At 42.5% G+C, this 13,652-nt stretch overlaps 1 protein-coding gene across 1 annotated transcript in view; it reads left to right on the top strand.

The window, feature by feature from the left end:
- Window positions 1-13,652, top strand: part of LOC108626244 (synaptogenesis protein syg-2) — a 59,463-nt gene that overhangs the window by 20,862 nt on the left and 24,949 nt on the right. The window contains exon 3 of the mRNA XM_018026825.2: window positions 10,494-10,532. Coding sequence (XP_017882314.1) covers window positions 10,494-10,532 — 39 coding nt within the window. The remainder of the gene's footprint in view (window positions 1-10,493; window positions 10,533-13,652) is intronic.

Genomic DNA, 13,652 nt, shown 5'->3' with positions numbered 1-13,652 from the left:
TTACCCACGGATATCCTTTCGCCCACGGCAAAGATATATATTCCGCTAAACTCCTAAGCGTATCAAATCGTGTTACGTATAAGCCGTGCGCAAGAAATAAATTTGATACTTTTTACCGACGTAAAAAAGCATCAATAGGTTCGCACGCAAAGGAAGAAATAAAACTGGGTTTATCCGCAACATACGCCGTTCTCCGCTTTGTTTCATACACCACTTGAGCCTTAAATTAATAGTACATAGGGGTTAGAGAAAAAACTGTAAAAACAAGAGACGTTCTCCCAGCGTTTCCTATTTTTAGAACAAGAATCGTTTTATCTCATTGTGGACACGAGCCACAGGTGTTACACACAGCATTGTACGTGTTACATTCACGTTTGAACGAAATTATTACGATACAATATTTCAAACGAACGACAAAGGCACTCCGAATTCTTTGTTGCCACGAGGGAATTGAATAATTCGTTGATAAATTAAAACTACCGACAGAAAATAATGTCAACGTTCACGTTTTTAGAGATTATTTATATCTAAATTACTATTGATTTTAATGTTGCTCGTACCGAACCAAACCGATACCTGTACGTATACACTTATCGATTCGATGCAGAAACAGTGTACCAGAATCGGCGGGTTTCACCCACTCGTTTCGTTTTTATAGGAAAATTTTATTCGGATATCGCCGTATTAATTTTTAAATAATGGTTTTATTCGACTCATTGATAAATAAACTTTTTGCGTTTGTCATCCGCGAACAGTACCGTGTTGCGAATTATTTATTTGAGACTTTATTCGATGCTGTTTCCTTTTTATCTTTACGGTTATGAGCGGTATTAAAAATTTCCCAGATATACGACGGCATTTAGTTTATACGCCTCGCCTACTGTGTATACGCGGCCTGATAAAATTCGACGTTTAAGCGCCCGCGAGAGAGAGAGGGAGAGAACGAGCTCGGAGTGAGCTAATTCACTTAACGGGAGTTAAGACAGGCAGTGATTGTTTAAACAGACAACGGAGGGACGTGAAATTTCGAAGATATTGTATCCGCAAGACATAGAATTTCCAATAGGAGGCTGCACGTCATTGCTCGATACAAAAGTGGGCGACCAGAAATTCTCCAAATCTGTGGTTTGGCACGAATTCAAGTTGCAGTTTAACTGATACATTCGAAAGAGAAAAATGGCAAATGGCGCAGTGGGAGACATAAAAAAAAAAGGGTTGAATACGACGGCGGAAAACTCGTCCCGAATGGAACGAAATTTATTAAAAATGGAAGAATAATTCTAAACGACCGGTAATTTCGCGTTCCGACGTGAAAGAAATACCCATTTTTAATGTTCGCTTAATCGAAAATAGACTACGTCACATTAAATCGTTAATTGAATCAAATAACACTGAAAAACGTTCATTGCGATCCGTAATAAAAAATCTAAATGAGTTTTTTGATTACGCACTTCATGCATTTGTACATTTTTAGATATGTATATCCTAAGCCTCGTGGACGTTCGCGTTGGGTAATTTCATTCGCGTGTATTTAACGGGGCGATCGTTATTGCTGTTAGATTAAATTATTATTTTTCGACATAGATAATATGTTAAACACGTGAGAGAAGTTAATGGTTGAAGTTTGCTTTCACAGCGTGTAGCAGCGCCGTATAAAGTGCTTCAACGTTAATTAAACACATCGGAAGTTAGCGAATGCCGTGTTGAACGGCGGTGCGCGAAATGTAAGTCACCGAGTCCCTTATCTGCACTCAGTGTTAAAAACAATGTGCGAGAAGAAAAATGACAGTCATGGGAATTTATAGCGTGACGATATATCTATCGGCTATCCATATTTCACTGGATCATAATTGACGGGTGGGTAAACAGAAGAATTATGTATGGGCAGGGAACAGTTTTTATCCTAGAACGTTTATCAATATGTAGAGGTACTCGCAGAGTTGCCATTTCAATCTGTATATGGGGTCGAACTTATTCTTCGCCTTTCGGAACGGCAAACAAAAGTACCCGTAGGTATATTGCTGCTTTATGCATGTATGTGGCAAGAACTTTGCAGTAACGACATATTACATGAATATTTCATTCCGTGCGAACGGTTCAATCAATGCGGAGAAAAATTTTCAACGGCTGTTTGATATGGATAAAAGCGAATCTTTGTTGGCGAAAATAATAAAAATTAATACGTGCCGCGTATCTTTAAAAGCGCGGTATTTATTCGATCACCCGTTTCGGGTATGTTCTCTCTAATGGCCCAGAGACGGCTTTTTGCACCGGAATATAAAAATACAATGTACAAGGGGAGGAAAAAAAGTTATAAACAATAATTTCCCAGAGGCAAATGGAACTCATAAAGTAGCCATCAATATTTCTGAAACAAAGTTCAATTTTATACCGTCCGAATGAATTGCTTTATACGTTACACTCGTACATGTATATACGGTTATTTCATTTACGGCCATTCGATGATTAACATAGAATCGTAGGAGCAACGCCTGTTACCTTCGGAACGCTATGGTATTTGTGATACCGAGTTCGAACCTATCAATTAATTGACCGTGCATTCACGTTCAATTGACAGGAGGCCAAGAGCCGTATTTTTAGCTCATTGATCGATTGTTAGTTTATTCGCACGGTATTCGTTAAACGGGAAGTTTTTCTGGGAGAAAAACAATGTCGGTTATTGATGTAACCTGGGCAAACATTGAAATACAAATAATACCTACCTGGTGGAAATACGACTTCTCACGAATTCATTCATACATGAACGCGAGCTGCCCGGAGCTGTTCGTTGAGTTACAAACTGGTTTCCTTCGGGGTACCCACGAAATTATAACCGTCCCAATATGCACGCCTGTGTCATCGTATAATTAACTTACTTTCCATATAACTCATGATCTCAGATATTGTATCTCGTTCCTATGTATCATCTGATAATTCAACACCAGTTATGAACAAACTGAAAGTGTGTAACAATAAGACAGTTTTTGACGTGCTAATGGAAAAACTGATTTTTCCTTCAATATTAAAACACGTAATTGAAAAGTGGATTCTCTGTAGGAAATTGTTGCGTTAACGCGTCGTTTGGTCACGGAGGGGAGGAAGCGTTCCGAGATATATTGTGAAACGTCCTTTCTTTCCATCGCCACGCTAAGAATCGCGCGGAACGATGTTTCGATTAAATAATGGATCATTCCGAGGGAGCCGTGCTCTCAAATAAATCCCACCCATTTTTACCGGCATCAAGTTGTTCCCTGCTTATCCACCCTTTTCTTTCCTCTTTTCTTCTTATCATCATTTCGTTCGTTGAACTGGAGATAATGCCTTCGGTAATGCCTCGTTTGTTGCCGCCGGAACACGGCCACGTCTACAAGAGATTGATTTACTTTGATCAATGGCCTTTGATCGCGATATTAATCGTTGCGTGAAATTTAGGTACCGCGATTAAAGTTGAGATTTTGCAAAAACTGAAAAACGCGACATCGGCGTTTGTTACTGCAACGGGACCTTCGTCAGAGACGACTACCTTAATGTATTTTTAAGCATTTTCCTACAACACTCGCCCGGTTCCGGTTCATCTATCATTGCTGTCTCCGTACAGGCTCGCGCGAGTTTTACGTCTTATCAAAATTAGCAACAAGATGTACGTACAGAATTTGATACCGTTCGAAAATTTCGCTGTATATACATTACCTGAAAACGCAGTGCAAATATTTACAATTAATTAGCAACACGTTGTTTCTGCTACCGTCAAGGAATTATATAGTTGATGAAAGGGAATTGTCGTTCCGCGGAGACACGAATATTTACGTAGCGGCATGACACAAAATATATCTTCGTTTTAATAACTGGAGATACAGTCGTACACGATTGTATGAAGTAAAAAGATGATCCCATATCTTGCAGCGGAGGCGCCATGATTTCATCCGTAGACGTGCGGAAGCGGATATATTAAAACACATCCGGGACACTCACGGAATAGATAAAAATGTTCTTAATGAAACTCTCTCGTGCGCCGGCGAGTTACGGCTGACCGTTAACCTTTATTATCCCTTTAAATTCTTTCACTGACAGTCGTTCATCTATCATTAATTTGGCAGAGAGATTATCCGACTGATTTGCCGAGGAGATTAACGAGAGATACGATCAGAGTCTAATAAGAGCAGATTTTTGTTTCTCTCCGCGCGCGGAGCTGTTCTTTTGTTTCGTTCGTCTGCATTATCCCGGAGTCTGGTATAAAGTAATTTACAAAAGGAAGGGTTATTAACCCCGGTAATCTGGGATACCGCGGAGTTCATTCGCGTAGTCTCAAAGGGAGATTCGAGAAGTAGAATCCCGACTCGCGGAACGACCGGGCAAATACGAATCCGAGATCTCTGTGCTCCGCGCGATGAAACAATATCCTGATGCAAAAGCGAGATCGTGTTTCGTGTTTCTATCAGCGGCTTTGCAGTTTAAGGCAAGAAACGGAAACACGAGGCACGGCGAGCCTTAAGCACGCCAGGGCGAAACTAACACCTAATCTAACATTCCAATCCAAAAGCTACGGTCGTCTTTACCAGCCAGATTCCACCGGAAGGAATTGTAATTAAGGCTGATTCGAATGTGCCGGCGAGCACGAATGAAAATCTCCGTGGCCCTGTATCCTGGCTAACTCGATTAAGCAGTTACCCTTGGCACAGCAATAAATCTTGAAAATTCATCGTCCGCGAGTCCAGTCACGTCTCGAAGTCTATGCCTCGCGATTTATGCGCCCGCGGGGTTTTGTTTCATTTAACCATATAATCCCGTTTCGAAAAAGTTCGCCTCGAAACGGAATTCAATCTTCGGTACCATTCAACGAATCCCGACTCGTCGCGGTCGATACCCAGAATTCCTCAACTTTCGTCCGTTCGTCGCTCCGTTTTATATAATTCCTAATTAAAAATAGAGTTGAATTTCCCGTCATACCGAGCCAAGCGTAAAACTATTCGTCGCGCAGTTTCCGTTGATGAATTTCAAAGTTGCATACGTTTTTTTACGACGAGTCGACTCGATTAATGCATTAAAAAATATATGAGTCCGTCTAAAAAATAAATTTGATCTCCCGAGCGCGTCCATTTACAGGGAAATGAAATGCATAATCGAAATCGTCGTCCGGCCCTTTTTTTATCAATACACTGTTCCATGTGTTTTAATGTTATCACATTTTTCGTAATTTCGTAGTCTAACTAACGACCTAAAAATTTTACCAGTGTCGCCGTTCCCATTGACCAAATGTTACGAGTTTATTAAATCTTTTTCACGCAGAGATTTTCAGTGCATGCGAGTCTGCGTCAGAGTCTAACGAGGAAAGCCTTTCAAGATTGTGATTATACTGAAGCTTCAGATGAAAAACTGCTTAGCTTTTGATGCCTCATCGTACACAGGTCTTTTCAAACATGTCCTTTGCAAAAAAAGAAAAAACTAATAACTGGTAACGTAAATTTAGTCGCTAGTAGGAATATAAGACGTCGGGGCAAGTAATAAACACGATTGACCAAATGACAAAATAAATACGAATCGTTGATCACACGAATTTCATTCGGGGTCGCCTGAAGTAGTGGTTTTCAGAATCATTTTATGATTTAATCTCTGAAAATAAATTGATAGATGATCGATTCGTCGAGAAGGCACGTTGATCGAGTAACGATGGACCAGTTATAGGCAAGGATATATTTAAAAGAGTTCACGCGAATCGCATTTAGCCGAAGCGATTTTCATCATTGGGTCAATTTCGCCCGAAACGATCGAGGTGGAAACGACTCGGCAGGTATACGGGACCGAGGCCAGCAGCGATTTCCGAGAGGATCAAGATTTCATAAGGCTCCTTTCAACGCCGCTCGTTATTTATATCCGTAAATTGATAATTAGACCCGGTCTCTCTTGGCCGCGGAAATTGATTTCTCTTTGTATTCGACCACGCGCACACGCGCGAGGCCCACTCAATTTATCCATCCATCCAGCTTTCTCACCTCTAGTTTCTCTTTTTCTCCTGGTTTTTGTTTTTTTTATTCCTCCCTTTTTGTTTTTCGTAGTTCACTTTACTTTTTTCCCCTCCTGTTTCGGTTAAGTCTGGGCTGATTGGTGGGGTCTGGCAGTCGCGGATCAATGGCGATTTAATTAAAGATTATAGCTCGACGAAAATTAAGATTAATCTCACCCCAGCTGCGGGAGAGAAGAATAAAAGGGGCAGGGAGGGCACGGGGAGTGACGTCGAAGCGGTTTGCTCGTCGACCTCGCGGCCAACGGCCTTAATTATTCGATGGAGACAGATGGTGGGGGAATTAGAGGGAAAGAGAAGAAAGGTGGTTGAAAGAAAGCGTAGGATCGAGCAAGAATGAAATATATAGGCGAAGATGAAGCATGAAAATGTAGAAAGAAAAGGTGGGCTAGGAATGAAACAACGAGAAATTTGGAACATCCTGGAATCGTGATAGAGGAACTGGGAACTCTGACGGTGGATACGGGAAATTAAGAAAGAGGAAGTAAACATAAAAGGGAAATTCGTGGGAAGGAGAGGAGGAGGTGCGGATGAAAGGAGCAGGGTGAATCTGTATGCGCGGGTATAGAAAGAACGCATGGAGCGGGAAGAAAGAGAGATAAATGAACAACAGGAGAAAGAAAAAGATTACCAAAGGGGGTGATACTGTGGCCAACGACGCCGACGACGTTGCACTCCGTCGAGACTCATGACATCCGGAAAACGAGGTCGAGGACAACGACGAAGATCTTAGCACCCTCCGGCTACCCGGGATGTATATGTATGTAGGTGGAATAAGAGCATAGTGCTGCGCGTTCTACGAAAGAAACCGTCGCGAGCCACGACAGAAGTTTTAATGCGCGCGCGAGTTAAAGATAAAGATGCCACCGTGAGAAAAATATCGCGAATACGCGCCACCGTTACCCCCGATCTAACATTTCCAGCGACGCGTGTTGCTAAAATGACGAAACCGTGTACACGGGTTAACGAGAGCATTAACACACATTTTACAACGAGACCAGCCCCTCCCACGTCCGTTCACCGTTAAACGACACGAAATCCAGTACGTCGACGATAAACGAAAATTGTGGGAACGTTGGACATAACGAAAATCGAATCGACTTGGATCATATTCTGATAAGGGCGAAATATAAATGGGGCGCGTACAATTAAGTCGAACTTTTCGCTGAACCCATAAGCCAGGCATTTGAACTACAGTAATTCGGCGAACGGAGAACTGGGAAACTCCAGCTACTTAAGCGTCCCGTGTCTCTCAGTACGCGCCTAAAATCTGCAACGGCACTGCAGAGTGGGTATGTTCGTGCTACTTTTACTTATATCTCTTTCCCTGTGTGTCTCGAACCCTTGGCGGTCGTGTGCGCGCCGGGGTATATGTGCGGCAAGCCCTCCGCGTTCCTGCGCCCTCGCTAAATCGAAAAACTTTGCCACTCGACGCTCAAGTCAAGAGTAGAACGAATCGAAATAAAATGATAGTCGGTGGTACGGGTTGGGATTAGGGCCAGCTGGTTGCGGTGCTTCAGTATGATAACGGTCGAGAGTGCTGTTGCACGGAAACGAAAGAAAGAGACTCGGCTCTTCATAAGCGTTGGAATGAAACGCTATGAGACACACACGTTCGTGGTGTTCCTCGAAATTACCAGTTTCGTTGCCTCCCGTGCCACCGTTCCCCGACCGAGAATAAACCCACCCATTAAATCAGTTTCGAAGAAGTTCCGAGTGTGTCTCGTGCGATGAAACTCATTCTTGGACTTCATTTTTAATTATCGTCCAACTTTTGGGGAAAAAAAGGAGAGAAGAGCTAGGAAAATATTGAACGGGTTTTTTTTATTAGAGTTTCAAGAAATATAGTTCGAAATAGTGAATGATTGAACATTCTTAATAGGTTAAACCTACCTCAATTTCCTTCCAATTATCTGAAGTGTATTTATGGAGTGTACCGAATGAAATATCTATATCAGGTAGTTAGCCATGGAAACCCTTCGCAAAAAGTCTACAAAAAGCTCTGAACCTTCAGAATTGATGAACCGTGCTCGCAATCCGAGGGGTAATTTAAATTTTTTGTTTTGGGAAACATCGATTTGGCTACGAGCGTTCTTGACGCAGACTTAAAAAAATGATAAACGGATTAACCGGTGTACCTTGATACGCGAATTAGGCTGTACGTAAATTCTTTAGAATTTCGCATTTGCGGCTCGCTGGAATTTACATATAAAAAGCTCGATAAACATCAATTTGCATGGGATCGTGTTTATGCCGGGAAAGGTGTAACGTATGGACAAAGTGACGCGCTCATTGACGTATCATTAATCAAAGTTTAAAGCAAGTATAGGTACTGGTAAAGGGTTTAAATTATCGAACTTTCTAGGAAAGCGGCATACCCCGTTATGGTATTGACACATTGATCGATCACGCAACTACGAAGAAACGCTTTAAATGACGTTATATTATAAAAGAATATCCGATTAATCTTTAAACATGTTCGCCGGAGAAAAATGTAATTAGACTAAAAAAATGACGGAGCGGAGAGCGTTCTCGATCGAAATTTTATTTTCGTTCACCGTTCGCATGGAAATAATGGATAGGACATAAATGTTATTTGGCTAGAGAAGACGGTTTAATAGTCGAGTGTTGATCGGTGGTAGTATTTCGCTGTGTAAAGCATTCTGTCGCGTCGCCATCCCCCCAGCTGGTTTCTTCTTCTCGTACGTGGCAATCGACTCTTGCCTGAACCAGTCGGGGGCAATAAGACGAGAGTACGCCACCTGTTTCCAAGTGTTATGAAACCTCCGGCCAGTACCACCGTCTTTCACAGCGACAGCTTGCCACGTAGATACACATTGTACACATGGATAGATCCCGGCTACAATCCCCCTCGCTCTCTAACTCCGTTAACACCAACTTCTACCCATCAAGACCATTACCGGGTAAGGTGACTCTTTGCAGGTCCACCCAGATTTCCTCGCCAAATATTGCGGGTGACGTTTAATCAGATACTATTCTTCGTTAATCGGTCTGATCCGAACCGAAGCAAATTGCAGACCGTTTCACTTTCCTCTTCGGTTATTAGTCTTTCGCGAGAACGTTATTTGTATTCAATTGTTCATCGAATTCCTTTACACGTTTCGCCGTTTATACCGGAGAATTATCTATCGATTCTGATAACGCGTAACTAACCATGCGGTAACGCCAGATGCAGTAACGCCTGCTACATAATATCTCATCCTCTCTGTACGAACTACAACTACATTTACGCCGAGTCGAACAAAGACACCGGTCGAATAAATGGAGGAGCTTAATCTTCCCCGTACGCGATCTGGGACTTAATGAATGCGAGTAATATGGAAACGGCACGGGCGCTGCTCAGTGCTCTCTTATTGCCGGTCTTTATCGCGACTGCCTAGAAATTCCATACAGATGCATCATACGACGTTGATTACTCTCGTTCCGATCAATGAGCATCATCGTTGCGTTCGGCAATCAACAATCTGTTTCTCCAATAATCACAAATGGAAGTGTTACGTGATTTTTTGTTTAATTTGTTTAATTTGGTAATGGAAAGGTTTTTTAATTCTGACGGTGACGCGTTGCTCCTCTGTATTGGAAATCTCTATACGCGAGAATGGAGCGAGTTTAATTAATAATTAGTTTTTCTTGGGAAATCTACCCACATCGTATCATCCGGAGGCAACGACCTCGTCCAGGCCGGTGCATTCCAACTCCCTAAAGGGTTGAAAAGGTTACCTACGTGCGTAAGTAACGAGGACGCGAAGGATTAAAAAAGTCCAATTAAAAGGAATGGTTAAATACTTAAACTTGATTGTGCGCGGAGGTTCAAAATTTCTCCGTCAACTCTAATAAAGGCGCGGGAATTTTAACAATGCGGGTACCTAAAAAATGTGACGACTACCGATCGCGGACCTGTTTTACAGAGAGCGGTTTCGTTTGAAATAAAAAATTTTGGCACCTTTCGTGCCTGAAATTTTAATAGGAAGTTATTCGGTGTTATTGATAACGGTATTATGCACCAAACACCCGTCAATATCCATTTTGTTTCCGGTTTTATTTTCAGGAAAACTGAGCGGCTGCGATTTTTACATTCACCCGTTTCGCGTTTCCGTCGCTGTTTAATCGCTGTGAACGTCGAGTTCGTGGTGCAAACTTTATTTCACGCCCCGCAACCATTACGAGTCCCGGCCTTACCCTTTTTTCACAGTTACTGAAATATCGTGTGTAGTAAATTTGTGCCCGCGGGGGTGTCAAACGACAGTTGCGTTGATTTTTTAAATGTCATCGATCTCTCACGGCCTCGAAATAAACGCTCGGAATCTCTTGTCAACTCGAAAATCTTTAAACGAAATAATCCATATTTTAGCACCCATCCTCTCGCCCTCCGCAGATGTTCGTTAGATCTTAAAAAATAGTTATTTACTCTCGTTACCGCATAATCTCTTTACATGATGTGTTTCTGTTACAGGAGGACCACGAACATTTTCAGCTAGGCCTTTCCGAGGAGGTTGGTTCGTTTGCTTTTACAATTAGAATTAGTTGGTAGACTTTCCCTCTAAATCTCTCTCTCTCTATCTCTGTCTCTCTCTGTCCCTGTACTTCCGTGTGTAATTTCATTTCACATACGTTTCTCTCTATATGTATTTACATTCGGATCTGTTATCTGTGCCTACATGTCTAAACAGTGTTTAATCGTGTATTTTTTATTTCCTACTCGTATTCAATCTTCTCCTCTTTTATCTGTTTCAATCCGACTATTTTTCTTTCACCGTTTAACAGTCAAATCGCCTCTTTCTATTTGAGAACGCTTCACATTATTCCTTGCTCCGTATGTTCTGTTTAAACAATTAAATCTGTAATTTCTTTCAGCGTCCACGCTTAATTAGTGAGTAGAATTTGTTAAAAAGAGCACGATACCATGTGTCAAAACATAATGTATATCGGCTTAACGCGTTCGTATATGGAATCTGTGTACACGGTGTTGTGATCCGTTTTGTCTCGGAGTATATTAAATGTATTTCTGAGAGAGCCGGTGAAAAATTGCTTTACGAAGCGATTCTCGTCGAGGAGGAAGGAACGAACGAACGCCGCGGAGGCGCGCGGCTCGGGCGCAACGATGACGACGACAAGATTGTCGCTCGACTGACACCTCGAGTACCGAAGTCTCGTTGCTTCAGGGCGGCAAACATTCGCGACATCCATTGTCAGTACCACCGACGACGGAGAAGACGGCGACGGCCGACGATGTGCACTCGACGACGCTCCTCACGTTCCTGATCGTCGTTCTTCCAGGACAACCGCTCGGGTGTAAAATTTCTGCGCGAGTGGAAAGCAAACGAGATAACGTTTCGAGAAGAAATTCAGAATAGTAACCCTCGGACCAAAATATGAATGCATTAAACCACCCTCCTCTCGCATTTTTCTTTCGTTCCATCTCGAAATCATATAAAATACTTTCGCCAACGCTATTCCCGGTTATTTCACTAATACAGACGACGTATAGAAACTCCAGATATATATTTTTTCGTTATTTCCAATAAATTGATTGTGCATATTAAAAACCGAGGATCGGGTATTACGGGATTTATTTCTGCAGATCTACTAAAGGTTAAATTGACACTTGTGTCTGACGCATACTAAACGTTATTAAATTAGGAGTGGCAGATTGGATTAACGTAGCTTACGCTCATAAGACGGCTTGGTCTTGCGGATTAAAGCGTGAGCCTTGTAAATGGAAAAGCTGCGGAAGGATGAGGAAAGCAATAATTGATTAATTCACATAATATACAACGGACTTTGCCCAGTCATGATTTTTTAATCGAATTTTAATGTCCGGCGATTGATTAATGTTCCACTAAGGATTATTAATGTTTAAGAAATCCTGCAACATCGATGTCTCTGAACGTGGAACCGAAATATATGTTTAAGGTTTAACATATATGTATACTTGCATCCCCTGTCTATGAGCGAAAAAATGAATATTTAGTTAATCGGATTTACACAAATCGAAATGACATTACGGATGATGTATCGTTAATAATTTCGACTCGATGCATATAGAGACATGCATTACACTTTTAATGGCAGTATGACGTTCCAATTAAATTTTAAAAATAATTAACAACGTGGAATTTTTTCTGAAATATGAACGAACAGAGATACGAGTTTAAAAACTGGTCTGTTAACATCTGCGTGATCTCTACCGTGAAGGCAGAGGTCGAAGACGATCCGAGTTTCCAGGGCGCTCAAGCGCGAAAAAACGAACGAACCTCGACGAATCTGTGGGTTACAGTAATTTCTACGATTTATGGCAGTTAAAAAGAGGATATCGTTTACGAAACGTCGGGAGTGGGTGAATGGATAGCGAAAAAACATTGGCTGGGCGGAGGTAGATAGATTTATTCATTCGTAGGAGAAATGAAATTTCAAAGAGGCAACACCTGTGGCCCGGTGCGTTCAGGTTTCGCTCCGGAACGCTGTAGCGAACAACCCTTTCCAGTGTCTTGACTGATATACGGAGCCTTAACGAAATTCCTCGACTAACTTTTTCGCGTCGGAAACTGTACTATCGAGTTTCGAATATGTACCGGCACGAACTTCGTTACGTTTCCCTCCATGGAAAGAATACGAAATCGAATACGCGCTCGCAAAGTGTTTGACGAAAGTATCGGACTCTCGTCGCCGGTAGCGCGCCGAGGTAATTTATAGAACTCGGTCTAGAAATTGGCGTCGCCGTCGACACGTCGGAACGGATCCGAGCATAAATACGTCCGAGAATGATGACGGCGCGCGTGTAGACCTGCGAGCGGCCAGATACAATCAGAGCGAAATCAATTGTAATCAAGACCAACATATAAATCAAATGGTTCGCGAAGGCGGGGGAGGTTTGGAAAGGCAGGAACTGTATAGCTTCCTCTTGAATGATTTGTTACCGGCACGCTTTTGGAAGCTCGGCATAGTGTCTTCCTCGCTTTTGTCCCCGCCTCCATTCGCAACCTGTCACCACCCTCGAAAGCCCATTACCTCATGAGAACCGGAAGGGAGCCTGTCGTCTAGATAGCTGTACGACGCGAGACGGCTGTGGCGGCCCGCGGGGGGGAAAACTTCTCTCGTATCTTTTCAGGTTTCGGCTACGAGGAAACAATATCCATTGCGTACGTGCACCCCGTGATACGAAACGACACCCGCCGCGACGGATATTGGTTGCTACCGCTTGAAAGCATCGAGAAACTTGCCTTTTTATGACACCTGTCAATCGTTATTCCTGGATTTTATTTCCATTACCTCAAAACGGTTTAAGGAGAACCAAGCCGCCTCGATGCCGCATGTCCTATTTCTCCGTAACCCGACCCGATCCCGATAGATGATTCCATCTATTCATCAAAAAATTAAACTCCCCTTTTTATACGGTCGTATCGATCCATAATTCATGGCCGCGTTTCGACGATCGATCGGTCGCTGAATTTTAAAATACGCGAAATAGAACTCGTAACCGAAAATTCTTTGCACGCGTACGCCTACTTACGCAACTACTCGAATTGAAAATACATATGCATAAGTATACGGCGTACAAGTTTGCGATCATGGCTCTCTCGTCGCGTCGGTGCGCGCGTTCCGCTTATTGAAT

This window comes from Ceratina calcarata, unplaced genomic scaffold (assembly GCF_001652005.2).
Source record: "Ceratina calcarata isolate Rehan_Ccalc_2016 unplaced genomic scaffold, ASM165200v1 scaffold39.2, whole genome shotgun sequence".
Classification (NCBI taxonomy): Eukaryota; Metazoa; Arthropoda; class Insecta; order Hymenoptera; family Apidae; genus Ceratina; species Ceratina calcarata.
The sequence above is the reverse complement of the archived record's forward strand: the minus strand, read 5'-3'. Positions and strand labels throughout refer to the sequence as shown.